The 25,122-nt window shown below is 30.4% G+C and overlaps 1 protein-coding gene across 3 annotated transcripts in view; it reads left to right on the top strand.

Moving 5' to 3' along the window:
* LOC127716236 (protein inturned-like) overlaps nt 1-24,021 on the top strand; it is a 37,662-nt gene extending 13,641 nt beyond the window's left edge. For all 3 annotated transcript variants that reach the window (XM_052222360.1, XM_052222359.1, XM_052222361.1), the window contains 17 exons: nt 1,125-1,867; nt 3,029-3,111; nt 4,988-5,257; nt 5,598-5,710; nt 7,883-7,972; nt 8,401-8,478; nt 8,793-8,961; nt 11,098-11,151; nt 12,242-12,307; nt 12,460-12,681; nt 14,667-14,824; nt 15,350-15,474; nt 15,952-16,091; nt 16,708-16,796; nt 19,551-19,740; nt 20,243-20,397; nt 20,973-24,021. In XM_052222360.1, the coding sequence (XP_052078320.1) occupies nt 1,125-1,867; nt 3,029-3,111; nt 4,988-5,257; nt 5,598-5,710; nt 7,883-7,972; nt 8,401-8,478; nt 8,793-8,961; nt 11,098-11,151; nt 12,242-12,307; nt 12,460-12,681; nt 14,667-14,824; nt 15,350-15,474; nt 15,952-16,091; nt 16,708-16,796; nt 19,551-19,740; nt 20,243-20,397; nt 20,973-21,081 (2,854 nt within the window). In that variant the 3' untranslated portion in view covers nt 21,082-24,021. The remainder of the gene's footprint in view (nt 1-1,124; nt 1,868-3,028; nt 3,112-4,987; nt 5,258-5,597; nt 5,711-7,882; nt 7,973-8,400; nt 8,479-8,792; nt 8,962-11,097; nt 11,152-12,241; nt 12,308-12,459; nt 12,682-14,666; nt 14,825-15,349; nt 15,475-15,951; nt 16,092-16,707; nt 16,797-19,550; nt 19,741-20,242; nt 20,398-20,972) is intronic.
* Nucleotides 24,022-25,122: the final 1,101 nt, after the last annotated feature.

Below are 25,122 nucleotides of genomic sequence, written 5' to 3'. Positions count from 1 at the left end.
ACAGCACAACATGTCCTTGGATCACTTTTTATACATACAAGTACAGGTGTCATGGTATATAGAAAATATGCACATTTACACAGCCATACATTATTTTATTAGAGAGTGGATGATACACTGTATGTTTGCACATGTATGTAAAATTTCATTTGATATCCTTCCATGGTAACTGCATTTCTGTGGGGTTTTTTTTTCAAAAGCGAAAAAAAAAATAAAATTTTAAGGTATTTTCTTGGTATATAATGATTATTTTCTTATACATTTCACATGAATTTTGTTCATGTCTTTACTCTGTCTACCATCCATAGAAACAGACTCTGTCTACCATCCATAGAAACAGATATGCAGTTATTCGGAAAGTGTCTTCTGGTCATGGGTTATGTACGATGTTTAAATTGCATCACACAAAATACATACATGTATACACATTTAAATAAATTGGTTTACAGTATACATATATGTTGTTTAATTGAACATTGAATTTCCAAAATTTTAGTCAATAAGAATAAAATAAAGCATTATGCTATATGAAAACCACTGTGTATATGCAAGAATAAGATCCACATTGGATCACAGCTTCAAAAACAGTGTGTTAAGTGGCCAATGTCAATATACTGACCTATGACAGATATACATAGCTCCTAAAATAAATTTCATTGAAAGTAATACAATAATTTCATTTATAGTAATATGATAATTTCATTTTCAGTATGAATAAAAAGAGATGCAGGTTCTACATCAATGAGACAGCAAATCAATTAGTTTGATCTAAATTTTTCTATTAGTGTGGCAACCATTTCCATGAACTAGTATACACTATTGTTTAGGGGCCAGCTGAAGCCACCTCCATGTGCAGGATTTTCTTGCTGTGTTGAAGACCCATTGCTGTCTTTTTCTGTTTTCTGCTCTTCAATCGGGTTGTCTCTTTAACATATTCCCTGTTACTATTCTTAATTCTTTTATCTAATTAACCTTGCATCCTTTGCCTGCTCATAAAGAATGAAGACTTATCACAAAGTTCTATATTTGAATTTGAATATTTTTGTTACAAAGTTATTTTTTAGACACAAACATGACAAAGTCAATCATTTACAACTTTCACTTATCAGTGTTTTATTTTACAGTAATGTTAAAGACAATTGGACTCCATATGTACAGCCACAGGGAGATTTGTTTTATGTCAAAGAGTCGGACCATCCTGGGAGGTCAGACAGACAGTATTATTATTCTGATTCTGTAGATCATAAGGAAGAAAAAGATGAAACAACTTTTTTTGCAGACAGACTGAGGGAATCACCTTATGGAGATAAACATGAATCACGGTATAAGGAGAAGAATAAAAACAGTGGCTATGATAATGTTTCTCCAGACCTGAATAGTTATTATGAAAAGCTTGGACATAACAAATACAGTCATAATTTATATAGAAAAGAGGACCAAAATAGTTCACGTTCTAGTGGCTATTCTGATAGCTCTCCTCCGCACCAAGAACTCCATAATGGTGATATAAATCATAACTCAATAAGTAGAAATGTACACACAACACATGCAAATAATCATGGTTATGATAGTGACTTTTATGACAAACATAGTGATGTCAGTGTCGATAGATCGTCTGTTGACAGTACTCCAACAAAGCCTGCAAAGATAAAACATGTTTATATTACGCCTAATCCTTACAGTTGTAGAAACGGGGAGAGTTTCTCAGGGATTGCTTTATGTGAGAAACTTTTTGGTATAACATTGTACCATTATAACCATAGACAGTCTAAAAGCTCTCTAGAAATGACTTACAAAGATAGAAAATTACTTGTGCAGCATGTATTACTGTCTAGTCCTGCCGGCAGATCTCAACAAATACACAGAGGTAAGTTAATGAGGATTTACATTTTTGTCGATAGCATTTCGTGTACATGTACACTGTGTAAGAAATGATGCACATATATAGGTGTATTCAGATATCAACAAATGTAATTATTTCACGCATATATTAATATATATATGACACAGAAATGAATCAAATAAGAAATAACATATGTTACATATTTACCTTCTATGATGAAAAAAATTAAAAAGTGTTTGTTAATGTACCTAAAGTTGAAGTTGTGACCTATTTTATGGTCAGATTTTCCAACTAGTTGATTCACATTTTAATTTTACATGTTGCAAATTTTGAACTTGATTGATCTCTTCAGTGGTGGAAATGTCCAAAAGTTTAAGATACACAACTGATTTAGAGTTCTTAATTAATAAATCGTACAAATATCCTTGGGAAATGTGTATAAATTATCTGTGATTAGATTACTAGATTGAGTGTCTTAATTAAGCAATTATTTTTAATCTAGTTAATTATTCATTAGGTCTGAAAGTGTCATGAACATGTCAGAACAATTGATTAATTTTCACTGTTTAACCTGAATAATAGGACACATAAACTTTAAACTTTTTTGAAAGTGCTATAGAGATATAAATATTACTGTTAAACCTGGAATAAGCACAATAATATTTAATGGTAAACCACTTTTTGTATTGAATGTTTAACAAGTGTACATATTTGTTATGTAAATTGATGAATTATGGAACTTTACATTTCATGTGTTTATCATCTAATAAGTGTAAGTGCAAGCTGTGTATAGGTTGTACTTGTTTCTACATTGTATGTTTTAGATTGTTATACAGAGAGAATAATTTTGTATGTTTTAGATTGTTATACAGAGAGAATAATTTTGTATGTTTTAGATTGTTATACAGAGAGAATAATTTTGTATGTTTTAGATTGTTATACAGAGAGAATAATTTTGTATATTTTAGATTGTTATACAAGAGAATAATTTTGTATGTTTTAGATTGTTATACATACAGAGAGAATAATTTTGTATGTTTTAGATTGTTATACAGAGAGAATAATTTTATTGAACTAATAAAATATCAGAATGAAACTGTGTAGAATATTAGATGTTTCCAGTTTCAAATGTTTTATTCATACACAATATACATGTACCAGGTATATTCATTTGTGTATTTTCAGGAGACATGATGGTAGCTGTAAATGATGTTGGTGTAACTTGGGAAAACTTGGAAACAATTTGTAATAAGTTATCCAGTAAAGTTGTAAGTACAGAGTAGAAGAAAATTACAGTGCATTAAAAATACCATGACATTGAAAATATATGTTAGTTATAATAGATATTGAACTTTTTTTCATGTTTTTTTTTTTTACGTGGTATCCAATAACAGTCTATGCTTGTTATACTTTTTTCATAATGATATGTTCAAATTCCTTTTGGCTTTGGTTAATTGATAGATTTTCTTTTCATGTAACATGTCTCAAACTTCTGTCAGTCGGTTTCAGACAAGAAAAATATATGCACAATCTTCCAATTAGAACAATTCGCTACCAGATATAGGAGTTTTTACTGATAATTTTAAACATGGTGTACAACAACAAAAAACTAATTAAGTGGATCTAAAAATGTTATGCGAGCTGCACTATTTTCAGACAATGACATTTACATATTAAAAGCATGCTGTAAATTAAAAAAGTAATGCAAATTTATTTTTATTATGTTAAATACGTGTCAGGATGAATAACACAATAATCTATTTTTATACGCCCGTCAATTTTTGACGGGACATATTATGTTATTCAAATGTCCTGTGTCCGTCCGTCTGTCTGTCCGGCGTAAACATGTCGCACCATAACTTGAGAATGACTTATCAAAATTTCATGAAACTTAACATAGTTGTTTCTTATGATGGTCAAACGATCTGTATACTTTTTGGTGAAAATAAGATTAAAACTTTTTGAGTTACGGGATTTAGTAACTAAAACAGGTGTGTGTTTTTTTTCACATGTCGCGCCTTATTTCAAAAACAATTTATGATTATTGCTTAAAACTTTACACACTTCTTAATTATATTAATCTTAAGATCTGTATACTTTTTGGTGATGATTCAAAATTTTATTTTAGAGATATTGAGTATTTTGTTAAAAAAGGGGGAGGGGTTTTCACATGTCGCGCCGTATCTCAAAAACAGTTTATGATTATTGCTTAAAACTTTACACACTTCTTAGTTATATTAACCTTAAGATCTGTATACTTTTTGGTGATGATTCAAAATTTTATTTTAGAGATATTGAGTATTTTGTTAAAAAAGGGGGAGGGGTTTTCACATGTCGCGCCGTATCTCAAAAACAGTTTATGATTATTGCTTAAAACTTTACACACTTCTTAGTTATATTAACCTTAAGATCTGTATACTTTTTGGTGATGATTCAAAATTTTATTTTTGAGTTATTGAGTATTTTGTAAAAAAAGGGGGAGGGGTTTTTCACATGTCGCGCTGTATCTCAAAAACGATTTATGATTATTGCTTAAAGTTTTACACACTTCTTAGTTATATTAATCTTAATTTCTGTATACTTTTTGGTTTTGATTCAAAATTTTATTTTTGAGATATTATTTTTTTTTTTTTAAAAGGGGGGTTTTCACATGTCGCGCCGTATCTCAAAAACGATTTATGATTATTGCTTAAAATTTTACACACTTCTTAGTTAGTTATATTAATCTAAAGATCTGTATACTTTTTGGTTTTGATTCAAAATTTTATTTTAGAGATATTGAGTTTTTTGTAAAAAAAAAAAGGGGGTTTTCGCATGTCACGCCGTATGTCAGAAACTATTTATGCTTATTGCATAAAAATTCACACTCAAGACGACAGGCGTATCATGCGCTCATGGCGCAGCTGTTTATTGATGGTTACATTGTACTACAACATGCAAAGGAACCATATTTATTTATTTTACATTACATTACCTGTTTTAAGCTAGCTAGGTAATTCCAGCCAACTACACCAGATCAAGATTGTACCTTGATATTAAATTGTTGTTATTTAATTGCACTTTACATGATAAGAACTAGAACTACATGCATGTTAGTTTTAAAGAATCAGTTATCAAAATAAATAATCTTAAAATTTATCGCAGGTAAAATTGTCATTCCAAATGCCAAATGTTGTTGGACCAAAGCCAAGTCCTCCTCCTCCAGTGAATCCACAGTTTGCAATGACCTCACCGCGTCCAGTGACAACACCTTCACCTCGCCCACCTCGCCATCGTCAGCCTGGAGAGAATTTGTCACAGCTAGTGTTTGGTGACAGTAGACAGCATCATCTGGAGTACCTACAGGATACTTCCTGTTGTGTGATGTATTTAACATTAGAAGGAGATGGTAGCTCTGATACTGAGAGTGTTAGGGTAATTTGTCTTGGTTTAAGTCACTATTCAATCAAGTAATACATAAGATAATTTTATCAGTTTGATAAACATAAAAAATTCACATGTTATATTACAAAATTTGAAATGAATGCCAGAATGGTTGCTTTTTCTAGCAATAAAACATGTGCGTTGATATGAATATAAGTGCTCTAAAAAGAAATTGTTTTTATACTAAGTATATAACAATAAATAGTTATCTACATGAACATACTTTAGTTGTAAAAATTAAATAATAAATGCTGTCATCTTAAAGATAGTAATGATAGTCTAAGATATGTGTGAGAAAATTTAATTTAAATGTGATATTTTGTATTTGTAGGAGGATATAGTATACCAGTATCCACCAGGTGATAGTAAATTACTGGAGGTTAGAGGATTGTTTCTAACATTGTGTGGTGTACTACCAGAGGTAGCATCAACTTCTGCTAGAAGGTATATATATATATTAACTCAGATTATTCTCTAGCAATCTAAAAATGATTTCTTGGGGTAATAATAATGACAATATTAAACATATTTGTTTTGTACTTTACTTATACTCATACTATATACTTATACAGTAGACATCACCTAATCGGATATCGGCTAAACGAATATATCGGCTATTGTAATATTATTTCAAAACACCAAACCCTTCCCTATATGTTTAATGTTAATATTATCGTGTAATCGAATATCGGATATAAGAATATATCGGCAAATCGGATAAGAATATTCAGGTCATTTTGTTCAAAACCATGCACAATCGGATATTTTCAATGTTTTTCTGACAGGAAATGGACCCGGAAGTTACGAATTTACAATCTTGCAGACAAGAAGATTTTGTTTTTACTAAATAAAAGGAACTATTTCTTAATAAATTGTTGTCTTTAATCATTGTCTTCCTTTGTCATGTGAATAAGATGCCCTTTTACTTCAAATGGTTTGAATTTATTTATAAAATATGCAAGACTCAGTTGACAAGTTGACGTTGCTGTTTGAAGAATTTTGATTAAACTCTAAATGTTCACAGAATCAGAAATATAATCTAAACTGAATGTACCTCCTTCTGAATAATTTATTGCAATATAAATATAAATCCCTTTTGACAAGAGAAATCTGACTTTTGTCAGATATATTTTTTTCACATGTGCAAAAGTAACCACATGTCATGGACGCCATTTTGGATGTTTACAAATTTGAGAGGAAGCCTCTAGAACTATGACCTAAATATAAATAGTCTTCAGAAAACGTAAACTTTATGCAATAATATTTTATAAATCATGATTATTTTCATAAATTTAAATTTGATTATTTAAAGAAATAAAATTATAACAAATACGATTTTAGTTTGGAGATTCTACACAGACATGCTTAGATCTATTTATAGCCAAATTAGTTTACCTGTGTGATAATGTAATATGGATATTAATTTGCTAACAAAACAATTAAAGACAAACTATGGATGGTAGATAATAATTCACATAAATATTTCAGGACATTTGATTTATTTTAATAAATAAAGGATTTAAAAACTGCAAACACATTTAATCATTACATAATCAGCTGATAATTTTTTACACAAACATTGTGGTGATGTTACTGATAAAAATCACTCCATCAATCCTCCAGCCCTTTCACATAATTTGCAATTGTCAGGGTTAGTAACATCTCCGGATTATATCTACTCATTTTTGCAGAATATTTAATGAATATACATTCATCGTCTAATTGAATATATCGGGTAATCAGATATTTTTAGCTGACATTTTGGGTATCCGATTTGCCGGAGTCTACTGTACTTATACTAGCCAGAAAAAAACCTATAGGTGATAGACTGATTAGCAAGTCTTGACTTCTTCTCAATTGATTTTCCAATCCTCATCAGATACTTTATTAATTGTCCTTAAGCTTTTAATAAATGCTTCAGCCATGTCTGAAAATGTTGTTAACACAATTATTAAAAGGAGATAGTATGCATAAGGCCTATTTTGACCTATCATTCACACTAACATATAAGCAGGAGGTTCACCCAAACTCTGTTTACCACAAGACAAGTAAATGCAAGATGTTAAGGGTTATTCCATTAAAATGTATGTGGGAGGGTAGGAAGGGAAGTGTAATTATTGAATGTGGGTCATGGGTCTTTTTTCAGTATGCATCTATTAGCATTATGCAAAATTATCTAAAAAATGGTTCTTGGTTGTAGGGATATTTTGAAAGTCCCTTCCTACCCTCCCACATACATTTTAATGGAATAGCCCTAATAACAAGTCCATATTTGTAACATTCTGTTGGATCTTCACACACAATACCTGTTCATATTTTCTGTCCTTTTTATGTCTTTAGAGCAAAGTTCTGTGAATTGATTTTTTCAGACAAGTCCATGGACTTTTCCCATATTTTTTACAGTCTTTCAAGTGTAAAGTGTTTGGATAGAAAAATATGGCAGTGTTGTCAACAAAACTACCAAAATTGTGAACTCATGACAAATAGCAAAAAGACAAATTGAACGCACGATGATTAAACTACTTCTAAGTACCAGGCTGAGCGTTGTATAATAGCAACCACCTATTTGAAGAATTAAAATTCTCATTTTAAGTCCATATGAATTTGTTGTTACAGCTCAACTCTTGTTCACCAAAGACAGAAGATAAACATAGCTTACCAAAGAGATGGTAAAGATGTTCTTGTTATAGGACTACCTGCTGATAAGTATGTTATATAGCATTCATTTTGTTAAGATTTCTTATCCATTGTTTATTTTCTGCAGTTAAGTATGTCAGAACAACTCTTAACAATAAAAAAAGATGCTAGTTTTTTTATGTCATACATTCCTGAGGCCTGTGGTGAGAGAGTGACACACTCTTTGCATGTAATGTAACCCTTTCAAGGACAATTGTTTGGGCAGCTTGTTTAAATGAAATATTTATGCCTCTTTTCAGCAGATTTTTCTCCCCAGTCCTAGTCTATATTTTGCCACCTTCATCCCTGATAATTATGCATGAAAAAATTGCCATTGGACATTCAGCAAAACACAGTCAATCAGTTTCATATTTTGATGTCAGATGAAATTTCTTTGATGTATTTAACATAAGTTTGATATCTTATTGGCGCTTTTTTAATGATCACTTACTTTACAGGGTACCAAAGTCATGTGTTGAAGAGATCTTAAAGCAGCTTCATCACCTTATACTGGTATTATATGGTCCATTACACAGGTGAGCTTACTGGTTTTGTCAATAAATTAAGTATTCTATAGCTCTCTTTTGTAGCAATATTAACAAAAAGGGTTTTCCTCTTCACTGTCTATCATCCTCTGTCTTCAAATGCATTCTTGTTTACATGAAACGTTTTGTACGATCAATAAAAAATACTGGATTTGAAAGGATTTTGGATGAAAACAAAATGAAACAGAGGGTATTTTTTTTGGTTTTGTTGTTGTTTATTTGATCTTTAAAAAAACTTGCAATTATTGCTTGAATTGGATTTTTCAAAAAATTATTAAAATATGTAAATTTTTATTGTATTTCAGTGCTTTCCGAGATATGAAGCACAGAAGTCAGATAGACCAGTTGTTCTCATTGTCCCTGCATAATTTACATAACATTTCTCAGAGTGCCATGCTATCTAGTCAGTCCTCCAAAATATTTACAGAATTAATACCTGCTCCTAAAGCTATCAACTTTACTGATGACACAAAGGTGAGATAATTAACTAGTTTGTAGAATTACACACTTTTGTAACTTTTTTGTACATGTCTTAATATTAGGTATAAAGGGGACAAACCATTCACAAGCATCCATTGTTTATCAAATTTCCTCAGTACTTTTGCTTATGTATCTGCATGTTTATTTATAATGATAATTATTATATGATATTACTAGAAAAACATTATTTAAGCATAATATTTTTTTTGTGCTTTTGTTTGCTTCTAAGTGAATATAGCAAAAGTACTTCTTTTATACTTGTCACATTGTTTTCAAGTTCATTTGTAACAATTTTATCACCTGAAAGCAACAATTTATTTTTATGCCCCCGCCGTAGAGGAGGAGGCATTAAGTGTTACTGTTTTCCATCACACAATAAACTTATTACAACAAATTTTTTTTTTTGTTTCTGTTCTCTAACTTTAGTTTGCCTCAACCAAATATCATGAAACTTATGCACAATGCTTATTATCACAAAAAAACAGATCAAGTTCGAAATTGGGTGGCATCACTTATATCGTTTTTGAGTTATGCCCCTTTATAAATGGAAACTTTAGTTTGCCTCAAATAAAATTATAAACTTATACACAATGCTTATAATCACAAAACGGTCTTAACTACATGAATCCTGCATCTGTATGTGGAAGTTGACTCATGCATATTTACAAGAAGGGGGGGGGGGGGGGGGGGCATCTGTGGCCCATAGACACATTCTCCATTTATTTATTATGAAATTGTGACTTTACATGAATGTGTCAAAACAACAGCAGCATTCAGTATCTGAAATATTTTTAAAAACATTAAAATGCCCACTATAACCAAATAACCACTGTCTACCTTATATCATCTTTTACTTTCAAACTCATACAAAATATCAATCTTTACCAATTTTCTTGCAGCTAGTCAGTTCAAGTCGAAGGGGACTTTAGGTTTGCACTCTGTCCATCTGTCTGTCCGTCCGTCTGTCCATCCGTCAGTCCGGCAAATCAGCTTTCCACACTTTTTTTCTTCGTTCTTGAAGATATTGATTTGATATTTGGTATATAGTTTTATCATGACAAGTTAAAGATCAAGTTTGAATTTTGTTCCAGTCTGATGATTTAGTCCAGAGTTATGGACCATATCTAATGTTAGAGTACTATGTTAAACCATATTTCTGTACAAAGGGAGATAACTCATTTTTTAAAAGACATTCTTTGTTAAATTATTTGAAGAATTTTTTGGCAGGTTTGTTTGTTATTTAGTATAAACTAATTTTCTGAATGCTGTATATATATAAAAAAAATTATGAAGAGAAATCCTTTAATTAGATAATAATCTATTTTTATTAATGTATATATTTCAATACATTACATTGTGTAGATAAAAGTTGTTGACATTTTATAGATAAGTTACAAATCTATATTAGTTTGTGACAAATGAAAGAAAAAATATTTGGAACTATTAATTATATTTGATTATAATTTGAAAATAGATATACACTGTATTACATCATATCTAATTTTAGAGAACTATTAATTATATCTGATGTTTTTTTCATCATAGATATAAGAAGATGTGGTATGAGTGCCAATGAGACAACTCTCCATCCAAGTCAAAATTTATAAAAGTAAACTGCTTATAAGATATTGATTGATAATTGGTATATATATAGTTTTATCATGACAAGTTACAGATCAAGTTCAAATTTTTGTTTCGGTCTAATAATTTTGTGCAGAGTTTTGGTCCTTGGACTTGAAAAATTCAGGCATATAATCAGTTTTCCACACTGTTTTTAGTCATGCTTGAAGATATTGACATGATATTTACTTTTTGTTTACACCATGACAAGTTATAGAACAAGTTAGCATTTTGTTCCAGTATAATGAATTTTTATCCGGTAGGGGACTATGTATTGCCATGCAATACTCTCAGAATGCTTGTTAACCATATGAAGTACTTACATCAATGCTGCAAGCTTCAAGAGACTCTACCCAGGATTAATATGAATTTTATTTGAGCTCTATAGGTTTCAACACCTTATATATGTTAACACAAGTCGATGAAATTGAAATAGACCAATTGCAAGAATATAAGTTAATAAGTTTGAAATGATTTTGGTTGTTTTTAAATTTTAATGTCTTATTACAGTTACTATGTGATGAAATCCTCAGTGAGTTTGAAGCTTCTGACTTTGATGATTTTGTAAGTATTAAGTAACATTTGAAATAGTATTTTCACAATTACGGTAAAAAAATTAACTGGAAAGAAGGTATATTTAAAAATCTGGTACTCACTGATGTAAAACATGTTAACATCATGTCACATTGTATTAAGTGCATGAAAAAATAGGCAAGTTGGCAACTTATCAGTAGCAGCAAGTTTGCTTACATTCTATTTCATTAGTTTTAATAATAAAATCTATAAGAACACAAATTGTTTAAAACTTCGTATACATAAATTTTTGCTTGCCAAGTGGGATAGTGTTTATTTTGATAACTAAAATAGAAAATACAGTTATGCGCTTGTGAAAAATTGTACAAACAACATTCTGGTTTGTGGGCAAAATATACACATCTAATTTTCTTTTTAAGCTAACTTGGCCATTAAGGCTTGCAGAGATAATACCATCCCTTGACATCTATTTCCTATTTTTATGCCCTGCCCTATAGTAGAGGGGCATTATGTTTTTTGGTCTTTGCATCCGTTTGTTCGTTCGTTTTTTTCGTCCGTCTGTCCCTTCGTCCGTCTGTCCGTTCGTCCGTCTGTCCGTTCATCCGTCTGTCCCACTTCAGGTTAAAGTTTTTGGTCAAGAAAGTTTTTGATGAAGTTGAAGTCCAATCACACATAGTACTTAGTACACATGTTCCCTATGATATGATCTTTCTAATTTTAATGCCAAATTAGAGTTTTGACCCCAATTTCACGGTTCACTGAACATAGAAAATGATAGTGCGAGTGGGGCATCCGTGTACTATGGACACATTCTTGTTCTATTCTGAAATAGCAGGACCAAATTAAGGAACAAATATTGATAGGAATTATGTATGAACAACCCTGAATAATTTGTTTTTGTCTTATACCCCTCCAAAGCACACAGTTGGGGGAGGAGGTTATAGCGGATCGTCCAATAGTCTGTGCAATGAAATTTTTGTGGCATTTTTTAAGGAACTGCTAATAAGATCTTCCTCAGATTTGGTACCAAACTTCATGTGTGGATGCAATACTGTTTGATGGGTATTTATATCCTTCTCTCATCAACTTCCGGTTTACTGAACTCTTGTTTTATTTACAGCTTGATCCAATATCAAAAGATGCTAGAAGAGAATACTCCATCCTTGGTTCTTGTACATTTTATAAGGTAAATAGATATTTCAAAGAGAAGACTGTTCTGAAATAATAAATTATTGTTCTCATTAAATAAAAGTTGTTTATAAAAATAAATTGGTGCCTGTTAAGGTCAGTCTTCAGTTTTATTTACACATATATGTTATTTTGTCTCCGTCATTTCAGGAATATTTACTATGTAACCACCTGTGCCAGTCAGACTTACAAGACGTCCACCTGTTTTTGAAACACCATTGCATAATACAGATGCTGGCCAGGAAACCAGTAGAAGAACTGGTAGTATGGAGAGAGATGTTTCCATCACAGTATTGTCAGAAAGTTCAGTCATGTCCCCAGGGTTATCAAGATCCTCATGATGCCAGGTGGTTTTTACTAGTTATTGGCATGGTAGGTAACTGCTTTCAAGCACAAGTATCTTAGACATTACATTTTAGAATTTAATTAAATATTGGTGACATTTTTAAAAAGTCATTCTGATTGGTTCATCAAAACAAAGGCTATCTAGACTGTAATGTGACATTGCTTTGATTTTGATTTAGATTTTGATTTGAGATAGTGGAATTAACCATAACCCTTAAGCTTGGAAATAATTACCAAAAGTCTTGATTTATATTTTTAAACAAGGACAAACTGCTGGAAGAAAGCATTTTGAGTTCATTATAATTTGTTTATTAAAACATCATAAAAATTCCAACATTTTACTGTGACAATCACATCAAATAAACAATTGATCATCACATCAGGGCTTCAGAAAAATATTTGTGCCATCCGGACATTTTTTTGTCTTATCCTGATTTTAATCCATTAAGACTGAGTAACAAAAGGCAACCATGGTAATCAGTTGGGCATCATATAAACAATGATTGACATAAAAACAATATTAAACTGGACTTTTGATACAAATTTTATGTACTGACGTAAACTGTTAAATTGACAGTGCATCATTCGAAGTGTGCAACATTGGCGTACTAATATCTGCCTTAGAATCTTTATTTGTGCAAAATTACTTTGTCAAAATCTTTACTTTCGTTTTTTTAGAAGGTACATTTTCTTATGCCAGATGTTGACTTGACAATAAGTAAAATTAGTGTACGTTTACAAAGCACGATTAAGTTTAAGTAGCTCTTTCCACGTTATTTCTTCAAGAAAATACTTGAAATGAACGATAGATAAAGGTGTCAATGATAATTTTAGCATTTTTGAAGAATTCATATGCATAATTAAATCTCATCTGCTCACATGCACATGCATGTACTAGTTTCAATCAACATGGTTCTGACGATATTTCGCATAAAACCTTTATAACTACCTTTTTAGATTTTTCATCAAATCATATTTATATACTTTTTTTTTGTAATCTAAATCTTTTTGACTAAATTAATTAAATGCAAACTGCTGAAATTTATGAAAAATAACTTTAAATAGACCGATCAATGTCCAGAACATATAAGTTAACCTGTCACCTGAACAGGTAAATTTCAACTGTTTGACAACTAATGAGCCTTGATTGTAATGAGAGGGTAGTAAAGTAGTGTTTGTTTTGATAGTATTCACCATGTCACTTTTATGACCAGAAATGTGGCTGTTTAAGGCAAAAGGTCAGGTCAAAAAGATCGCAAAAACTTAATTTTTATGCACCACCTAGGGGCATTATGTTTTCGGTCTGTGCATCTGTTTGTTCTTCCATCCGTTCCTCTGTCTGTCCCTCTTCAGGTTAAAGTTTTTGGTCAATGAAGTTTTTGATGAATTTGAAGTCCAATCAACTTGAAACGTAGTACACATGTTCCCTATGATATGATCTTTCTAATTTTAATGCCAAATTAGAGTTTTGACCCCAATTTCACGGTCCACTGAACATAGAAAATGATAGTGCGAGTGGGGCATCTGTACTATAGACACATTCTTGTATTTCCTGAATTTTGATAAAATGGCAAACCCACGTTACATGTCCATTTCAGTTTAGGCACAACAAGTCATAAATATGATTGTCCGGACAAGTCCGGACAATACAATCACATGCATTACTTTGACTTGACCTAAGTGGTCCTATTGCAAATATCAAAAAATGGAATATAGTACAGCTAATATATATATAGATTCTACCAATGCATCAAGTGTGAAATGATATTTCTCCTCGGTTGACGTTAAATATTCACATTTGAAAATATGAGGCTAGCTGAGTGTTGTAAATATTTAAAATTCAACTATTGAGAGTTCAGGAATATTGAACAAGATATGGTGGTTAAATCTGTTTCTCTAGGGATTTTTTCGTGATTCAGTATTCCAATGAGCACACATGCTATTATATTTTTCCAGAAGTTAAAAATCTCATCTGTCATTGCCTATAACATTTTATAAAATTCTATTTACAGAAACAGTTTCTTTTATGTACATTGCTGGAGGCAGGAGGTTGTTCTAGATCACAGAAAGGAAATCCTGGACCACACCCATTTATTGTCAGTCAGGCTAAAGCTACATTATTGCAGTTTGAAGCAGATGAAGTTACAATGACACAAAGTATTGAACACAGGTAATACATTTGTTCTGCATTTTTCAATACAACAATCATAAACAAAGAATGAATATGAATAACCTCAAATACTAAGAGGAGGCTATTGATTGATAGTTTAAGGTACTGAGTCATAGATTCATAAAATCATGTATTGTAAAGGAACAAGCACTTTTTAGAGCAAAATAAATGAACTTCAGATTTCACCTAATGATCAAATTCAGAGTTTTACTAATGTATTTAAGTTGGAAATATGTTTTGGTTGTCCTTATTTTCATTCACTTAATAATTTATAGAAATATTATTAAAGAGGCAAACTGATTATTTTAAACACACTCTGAGGGAGGATGTATATAGGTATACCTCTGTTCATCTATGAGTCTAATTCTCCGTCCCTCCCATGACAATTTGGTCACATTTTTCTCAGGAACTACAAATCAGAACTTCCTGAACCATCATACCATCAAACATTACACCACTCTTGTATTATCCATCATTGTTTTTCATTGAGATTCTATTTTTAAGAATAACAATTATATTTTACAGATTATCAAAGATCTCTAAAGGCCCGTGTTTGTCTTGTGCAGATTCTGTCATTACTGGACATAAACAGAAGAAAGATGAAAATATTATTATTACACCGCAGAAATCCAGATTGTCTTCCAAGAATTGTAAGCATATTTATAAAATTGTTTGCAATGATATTATGATTCACCTGTCAAATAAAAACTGAAAATTTCACATGCGAAATAAATCCTGTATAATCACTCATCTGAAGTTATACAACAATAGGTTTTTTTAAGATGTTATCATCTAGTAAGTTGCATCAAAACAGAGTGAAAATGTGTAGAAAAAGATACAGTTCCTTGCATTTTCTATTTGATATACATAAACATCAATATATTAAACAAAAATTAAATATTGAGAAATATTCCTTTCGTAACTTGACAACACTGATAATTTATTCATGCATAGATGTATGGCATTCATGATGTTTTGTTTGGTTAGAAATGTTTTTAATGAATGAGCAGTGTCATAATTTTTTTTTCATTTAAAATGCTTCATGGGTCTTATTTTTATGTGTTTAAAAAAACTACATTTGATTGTTTACATAACCTATAGCTATACATTAAGTATGTATTTTACAGCTCATGATGACTATGACATCGTAGGTAAAGGTGGTGGTAGTGAACACTCTACTCCTGTGATGAAGCGTCAAGGCAGCAAGTTATCTTATGGTTCTAATGATTCAGGGGAAAGTAGTGGTAGTGTTGGCATAAGTAATAAGGTATTTATTTTTATATTAAGGATGTACTTAGGTGAAATTAAAAAAAATCTAGAATTTAAAATTGATACTATAAGTCAGAAAAGCATTAGTTAAGGAACAAAATAAGCTAAAAATATTGATAGGTCAAGGAGCTCCTTTTCGAGATATTCAAATTTTTTTAAATGGCGGGAAAAGGTCGACTCAGACTTTTACCTTATATTTGCTTTGGTATTATTTGGGTCTTAAATTGAAAGAAAAGAAATCTAGAATCTGCTTAAATTTTGTTAAATGACCTTTAATCAGCTAATGAAGTCTTATATGAAAAGAAAAATGGGTGTTATGGGGCAAAATATTTTACCCTGTATCAAAGGGAAAAAAACCAAGGAGTCCAAACATCTGACAAATACATCCTTTAAAGTAAGATATGAATAAGTAATTGACATCTCTGTCTGATTAAAGTAGTATTGCAAGGTTTAATTCTAATTGTATGAAATAATCTATTAAAACTTAATGCATAACAGGGTAAAATAAAAACTGCTTTCCGACCCTCATACATTTTATTCTGGAACAGCCCAAATAACATTGACAGCAATTTTTTATTGAAATCAAATTAAAATAACATTTTTTCTGGTTTCAGGCAAAAATAAGTAAAGCTGGATCAGTATTTGATATCACCAGTATCCCACATGTTGTATTATCTCAAGGAGATGAGATCTCACATATAAGGTGAGTACCTTAAAATCATTATTACCACACGCTCGGTGAGTATATTGATCACCAGTAGCCAATGTGTATTTCTTAAAAATTTCAGAAATTAACCAAAAATTGAGGATCAGTTAAATTGCAATATACTGAGAACATTGGCTTTTGTACTAATGAGAAAAATGTACATAGGCAAGACAAAATCTTGTAATAATTAGAACATTTACAAAGGCAAGACAAAATCTTGTAATAATGAGAATATTTACAAAGGCAAGTCAAAATCTTGTAATAATGAGAACATTTGTAAAGAAAAGACAAAATGTTTTACCAATGAGGACATTTACAAATGCAAGACAAAATCTTGAAACAATGAGAACATTTACAAAGGCAAGACAAAATATTTTAACAATGAGAACAACTACATAGGCAAGACAAAATCTTGTAACAATGAGAACAATTACAAAGGCAAGACAAAATCTTGAAACAATGAGAACAATTACAAAGGCAACATACAATCTTGTAATGATGAGAACATTTACAAAGGCAAGTCAAAATCTTGTAATAATGAGAACATTTACAAAGGCAAGACAAAATCTTGTAATAATGAGAACAATTACAAAGGCAAGATAAAATGTTGTAATGATGAGAACATTTACAAAGGCAAGACAAAATCATTTAACAATGAGAACAATTACAAAGACAAGACAAAATCTTGTAACAGTGAGAACATTTACAAAGGCAAGACAAAAACTTGTAATAATGAGAACATTTACAAAGGCAAGATAAAATCTTGTAATGATGAGAACATTTACAAAGGCAAGTCAAAATCTTGTAATAATGAGAACATTTACAAAGGCAAGACAAAATCTTGTAATAATGAGAACAATTACAAAGGCAAGATAAAATGTTGTAATGATGAGAACATTTACAAAGGCAAGACAAAATCATTTAACAATGAGAACAATTACAAAAGCAAGAAAAAATCTTGTAACAGTGAGAACAATTACAAAAGCTAGACAAAATCTTGTAACAATGAGTACATTTACGAAGGCAATACAAAATTTTGTAACAATGAAAAAATTTACAAAGGCAAGTCAAAATCTTGTAATAATGAGAACATTTGTAAAGAAAAGACAAAATGTTTTACCAATGAGGACATTTACAAATGCAAGACAAAATCTTGTAACAATGAGAACATTTACAAAGGCAAGACAAAATATTTTAACAATGAGAACAACTACATAGGCAAGACAAAATCTTGTAACAATGAGAACAATTACAAAGGCAAGACAAAATCTTGAAACAATGAGAACAATTACAAAGGCAAGATAAAATCTTGTAATGATGAGAACATTTACAAAGGCAAGTCAAAATCTTGTAATAATGAGAACATTTACAAAGGCAAGACAAAATCTTGTAATAATGAGAACAATTACAAAGGCAAGATAAAATGTTGTAATGATGAGAACATTTACAAAGGCAAGACAAAATCATTTAACAATGAGAACAATTACAAAAGCAAGAAAAAATCTTGTAACAGTGAGAACAATTACAAAAGCTAGACAAAATCTTGTAACAATGAGTACATTTACGAAGGCAATACAAAATTTTGTAACAATGAAAAAATTTACAAAGGCAAGACAAACTCTTGTAATGATGAGAACATTTACAAAGTCAAGACAAAATCTTTTAATGTAGAGAAGATTTACAAAGGCAAGACAAACTCTTGTAACAATGAGAACATTTACAAAGGCAAGACAAAATATTTTAACAATGAGAACAACTACATAGGCAAGACAAAATCTTGTAACAATGAGAACAATTACAAAGGCAAGACAAAATCTTGAAACAATGAGAACAATTACAAAGGCAAGATAAAATCTTGTAATGATGAGAACATTTACAAAGGCAAGTCAAAATCTTGTAATAATGAGAACATTTACAAAGGCAAGACAAAATCTTGTAATAATGAGAACAATTACAAAGGCAAGATAAAATGTTGTAATGATGAGAACATTTACAAAGGCAAGACAAAATCATTTAACAATGAGAACAATTACAAAGACAAGACAAAATCTTGTAACAGTGAGAACATTTACAAAGGCAAGACAAAAACTTGTAATAATGAGAACATTTACAAAGGCAAGATAAAATCTTGTAATGATGAGAACATTTACAAAGGCAAGTCAAAATCTTGTAATAATGAGAACATTTACAAAGGCAAGACAAAATCTTGTAATAATGAGAACAATTACAAAGGCAAGATAAAATGTTGTAATGATGAGAACATTTACAAAGGCAAGACAAAATCATTTAACAATGAGAACAATTACAAAAGCAAGAAAAAATCTTGTAACAGTGAGAACAATTACAAAAGCTAGACAAAATCTTGTAACAATGAGTACATTTACGAAGGCAATACAAAATTTTGTAACAATGAAAAAATTTACAAAGGCAAGACAAACTCTTGTAATGATGAGAACATTTACAAAGTCAAGACAAAATCTTTTAATGTAGAGAAGATTTACAAAGGCAAGACAAAATCTTGTAATGGGAAATTTAAAATAAGCAAACATTTTCACTTGAATGATAATTGTCTATGACAAATTATCCAGTCTTAATTGCAATGAAATCTTTAATATAATTCTTAATAAATTAAATATTGTGATTTAAAAAAAAAGATATAATTTTATATACAAACACAAAACAGTGGATATTTACATATGTATGGAATGTTATTTATTTTTTATCAAATAAATGGTTTTACCTTTTTTGCAGATTAACACGAGGAGTTGATAACTGTCTGTTTCACTTCATTAGTATAAATGAGTTTGAAGGAACATACATATCTCCTACACAGCAGGAAATGTCTGTAGTTAATGGGGCATTGCAGGAAGTCATCCTCAACCACTTTTATACAGCTTGTCTACATATACGCAACTTATTCCAACAGTCTGTAAAAAGCAAGGTAAACATATACAATATTTATAAATATATTATAAATCAAATTTCTTGTGTTTTTTTTTTTTTCTCTTTTAAGTTTAAGGGAAGTTGGCTTTAAATTTATGTAATACATCAAACTTTTACTCCAAAATAAGTTACTCAGTTATTTATGCAATTATATTTTTCCAAAGCTCAGTTCAAAAGAAATTTAAGTAAAAAAATATGTCAAATGAAAGTACCCCTGTAATGTATAAAACCAAGGGAGAGTAAAAATTAGGATACTTGCATTGTTCTTCACTTGTCAGATGTTTATGGTATGGTGAATATTCCTGCAAATGATTTCTCATGTCACTTGTGTTCCAAAAGGATATATTTGGTGATAAGCAAAACTTACCTTGAGAGGTACTCTGACTAGCAAAACCACAAAATGTAGATGCATTTACTGTATCTGTTGAGAGTAAAGCATAAGTTTAATGGTAAACCTATCCTTCTTAAAAATGCTTTCTTTTTCTTTACATTCATTTTAGACAAAACAAGTAGACCAGCCAAAGAAATATGGAGAAGATATGTCTTTTACTAATGTAAAAGAACAAGGTGTTATGTTTACCTGTGTGATACCTCAGCATTTAGAGAACAGTAAAAAACAACCTCCACCATTGTCTCTGACCTATTGGGCTGTAGGGTAGGTATTTAAAATAGATAGATAATCAGTGTTTGTTTTTGCTTGTAGATATCATAATATAACTGACTGAGTTATAAAATAAAATTCTTTGGTTAAAAGCTTGGTGAACAAGCCAAAAATTTGTATGATGTGTGCTTGATAATGTAAAGGTAAAATGATAATCTTTTTGTTGTATTGATCGATTTATCAACTTCCAAATTCCAGATTATGATTTTTTGTCATGTCTGAGTTGAACATTTGGGATGGCAGATCTGTTTCTATATATATGCAAATGAAATATCGTTGATATTTGATATACACTACCATATGCATCTATGAATCTCAGTTTAAGGCATTATATGAGGCCCTTTTCAGTCATGCTCTAATGACTTTTAAATTTACCAGGTTCAGATATTACTACATATTTAAAAGTACATGAAATTTCCACTTGTACAGAATAAAGACCAATTTCCCTGAATTATAACTAGTTGGTAAGAGTATCTTATTATTGAAATCTTTAAACAAGACTTATTAAAATGCTATAATTCAGAAATAGATCTCAAAATAGATTACAAAAAGCTTTATTAATTTTGTAGAAGAAAATTTCCAGATGAAAAAGAGATGTATGTTTGTTTCCATGAATCAGTACCTCAGACAGCAATAGAGATGGCATTTAAACTTGACAGTGGATTATCTTTGACATGAGACTAACAGTGGATTTGTTTAAATCTAATACATGTAATAACAGGATTATCTGTTAGCTTTAAGGAAACGAAAACAGCCAATGTTCAAACATTTAATAGAATATGGAAAACTGTAGAAATTCATTTCTATTATGTAATAGATGTTTTCAGGGAAAGATATAGTCTCAGTGAACTTCTTTTGTGATAGCTTTTATTATGATGCAGAGACTGATGCTGTTTCATCCAGCATAACCGTATTAATGCTTCATTAATAGCATCAACAATTTGTTGTTAATTGTTTGTTAACAAAGTGTAATGATAAAGGGTTGTTGAGATTATTTTCAGGGTTGAATGTTAAGAATTTTTCCAAAGGCCATATCATAATTCATTAGCAATAGTTAAATTAATTTTCACAGCTTTTTATACATTCTAGTCATGCATCACAGAATCAAAACGCAAATCCATTTGTCTTCATTGCATGTGTCTGGGTCTTTAAAACTTTGACTATTCAGAGCTGGCATATATGCCAGTTATGAATCTGATGAAAGATTATATATTAAAATTGTTCATTAAAAAATGTAATAAAATCTTATATATTATAACTACAAGTTATTTGGTTTATAACATTCCTAAAGAATCTGTACCATTTTGATCTGATCACATGATTATTAAAAAGACTTCAGTAAGCTTATACTGGCAAATTTTGGAAACAATATGACATAATTGACCAATCAAAAGTCTTAATACAATTGCAACTAGCATAATTGTCAAACTACACATCTAAACAATTTGTGATTATTCTGTTGCTCCAAATGAGAAAAGACCAAAAAATATTATACTTTTAAAAGACCTTCTAATTTTAATTTTGACTTGTATAAGAACATCGCAGCATACTGATTTTTTTTCTTTAAAAAGTATCAGTGAATGTCAGCATGATAGTAGTGTTTTTAAAATATCAACTTGGTTCAGTTATATAGCATCTGAACTGCAATATGTGTGTAAAGATGATGTAATCATTTTCATTGATCTTGCCATCAGAATTACAGTATTAATGTTCAAATTATCATCGTAGTCACAGATCACCATCATAACAATTATAAATATGTAATTATAAATTTTGAATTTAGTTTTATTTCATTATCATTAAATATTCATAGAAAATTGTTAGTAAGATATTGTAAATGAAACATGAGGTTTTTTGTTGTTCAAATTTTTGAAGTAAAATCCAAATGTATGTCCTTTTTAAAAAAGAAAACAAAATGTTGATACTCTTGCTGTTGTACAAAATAACTTAAAACAGTCTAAATTTAGAAAGTTGTAGACAGAAATCAAAATGTGCATTTTTAGATATTTTTCATGTTTGGCTAAAAAATAGTTTTTCAAACTTTTTGTAAACATTGTCAGAGGCAAATAAATCTGTTCTGATAGTATTGAAAATATACTACTACCTTGACTCCCCATGAGGGTCTCTAAAGGTCAGAGATTGAAAAGATGTTATATGTTAAACTTGGAGACAATACTAATATTGTTCAACTATCTATGATCTTATGTACATCTTTTATACCCAAAATGCTGAATGAGTGAACAGTTTTTCCATTTTTCCTTTTATATCATGTGGATGGCATGAATAGTGTTTGATGTTTCTAAAGTCCTATCTTTGACCAAAGTGTCTATTTTTGAAAAATACTTACACATTTTAGTGAGATTATTGTGTATTACAAAAAGAAGTTATTGTATTGTTGTGTGATCATTCCATTTATTTTGATATTAACTTTGTAAATATTTATTTATTTATTTTATGCTTATCTGTGATATTTTATGTTGACAGTTTTATACATTAATATATTCCATGTTTTGTGTTTTTCAAATAATGTACATGAGAAATATAAACATATGTTGTAAAGTCCCATCAGTGATTAGTTAAATCTTTGTTGATTGGAAGGTTATTATTTAATTTCATTTGGCACATAAATTTCTTGCTTTTGAAATTTTAAAGTAATTAAGACATTGCTGTTATTCCAGAAAGAGCCTTAATTAGAATAATTTTTGATGTGTAAAAAAAACTAAAAAAAACAAACAATTCTTTGGAGCAAATTTATGACACTGCTGTACTAGGTCATTTCTTGTTGAATGCATTGTAAAAGTTATGTTTCGTTTTGGCATAATTGCACACATGATTATCAATCTCTGTATACATTTGCATTTCATAGATTAAAAACTTGATGTCCATTTTCAAATCAGGTCTATAATATAAGCATGGATTATACACCAATTCAAACTTTATTATACTCTCACTCATAGAGTGGATGGTACACTGCAATACACTTGTCTGCCAATTGATCCATCCATTCATCCGTCCTTAATATACATTACATATTACTCAGCTTGTGTATGAAGGAATGATTATATATTTGGCCTGGAACTTTATAATGATGATCATTAGAGTGAAGGTGATTTTCAGATCTACCAAGCAGTCACTTCTTATTTGATAAAACTTCAAACTTTTATTATGCCCACTTAGTATTGAATTGTTAATGCATAATTCTCAGCTTCTGTATTAAGGAACGCTTTGATATTTTCAGGAACTTTATAATGTTATACCAAGTAAGCTATTTTCAGATCTGCCAGGCAGGCACTTCCTGTTTGATTTTACCCTTAATTCTTATTGTACGTAATGAGTATGGATTTTTTCGTCAATGTCTAAAAACTAGTGGGATTACTTTGCATAAAAATGTGTGCAACTCCTTGTTATTTATGACAATTTATTATGTTAAGGTAAAAGGCATAAATATTTTATTTAGATAAAAGATCTAACTTTAATAGTTTTTGAATTATTTTTTTTTCTAACTTTCGTTTGAAGTGGCCATATATTATAAAAAAATTATTATTATGAAACAATTTGTTGTGGTGCTAATATCATGAAACTTTTGTACTGAAATGTCAAATTAAAAACTTTAGACTACTCATCTTGTTATTTTGTAATGATTGAAAATATTTGAATAATTGATAAGTCTTACAACTATTGTAGATTTCGAACATCAAAGCAGATTTACCAGAGGAAAAATCATGTGGCCACACTTCCCCTAGTAATGATTAAAAAATAAACCCATGTTAAATATACCAATGCAGCTGTTTATTCAGTGGTCATCTGTCCATCCATTGTCAACATTTACATTGTCATGTTCTTGATATGAATTTAGAAAATGTGGTATAATTGCCAATGAGACAACTATCCACCAGAGACCAAATGAGGGTCCACAATTGAACCAATTTGAACTTAGCAGGAGATATGTGTGGTTGTTTCTCTAAAAAAAAATCCTTATTGTCGAGCCTGCGACTTTTGTCACAGAAAGCTCGACATAGGGATAGTGATACGGCTGCGGCGGCGTTGGCTAACTTCTTAAAAGCTTTATATTTTAGAAGGTGGAAGACCTGGATGCTTCATACTTTGTATATGGATGCCTCATGTTACGAAGTTTCCGTCAGTCACATGTATAATGTCCTTGACCTCATTTTCGTGGTTCAGTGACTACTTGAAAAAAAAGTTAAGATTTTTTGTAATGTTAAATTCTCTCTTATTATAAGTAATAGGATAACTATATTTGGTATGTGTGTACCTTGCAAGGTCCTCATGCCAGTCAGACAGTTTTCACTTGACCTCAACCTCATTTCATGGATCAGTGAACAAGGTTAAGTTTTGGTGGTCAAGTCCATATCTCAGATACTATAAGCAATAGGTCTAGTATATTCGGTGTATGGAAGGACTGTAAGGTGTACATGTCCAACTGGCAGGTGTCATCTGACCTTGACCTCATTTTCATGGTTCAGTGGTTATAGTTAAGTTTTTGTGTTTTGGTCTGTTTTTCTTATACTGTATGCAATAGGTCTACTATATTTGGTGTATGGAATGATTGTAAGGTGTACATGTCTAGCTGGCAGGTGTCATCTGACCTTGACCTCATTTTCATGGTTCAGTGGTTATAGTTTAGTTTTTGTGTTTTGGTCCGTTTTTCTTATACTTTATGCAATAGGTCTTCTATGTTTGGTGTATGGAATGATTGTA

The sequence above is a fragment of the Mytilus californianus genome, unplaced genomic scaffold (genome assembly GCF_021869535.1).
Source record: "Mytilus californianus isolate M0D057914Y unplaced genomic scaffold, xbMytCali1.0.p SCAF_9, whole genome shotgun sequence".
NCBI lineage: Eukaryota > Metazoa > Mollusca > Bivalvia > Mytilida > Mytilidae > Mytilus > Mytilus californianus.
Note: the sequence above shows the minus strand (reverse complement) of the source record. Positions and strands in the feature narration are given on the sequence as shown.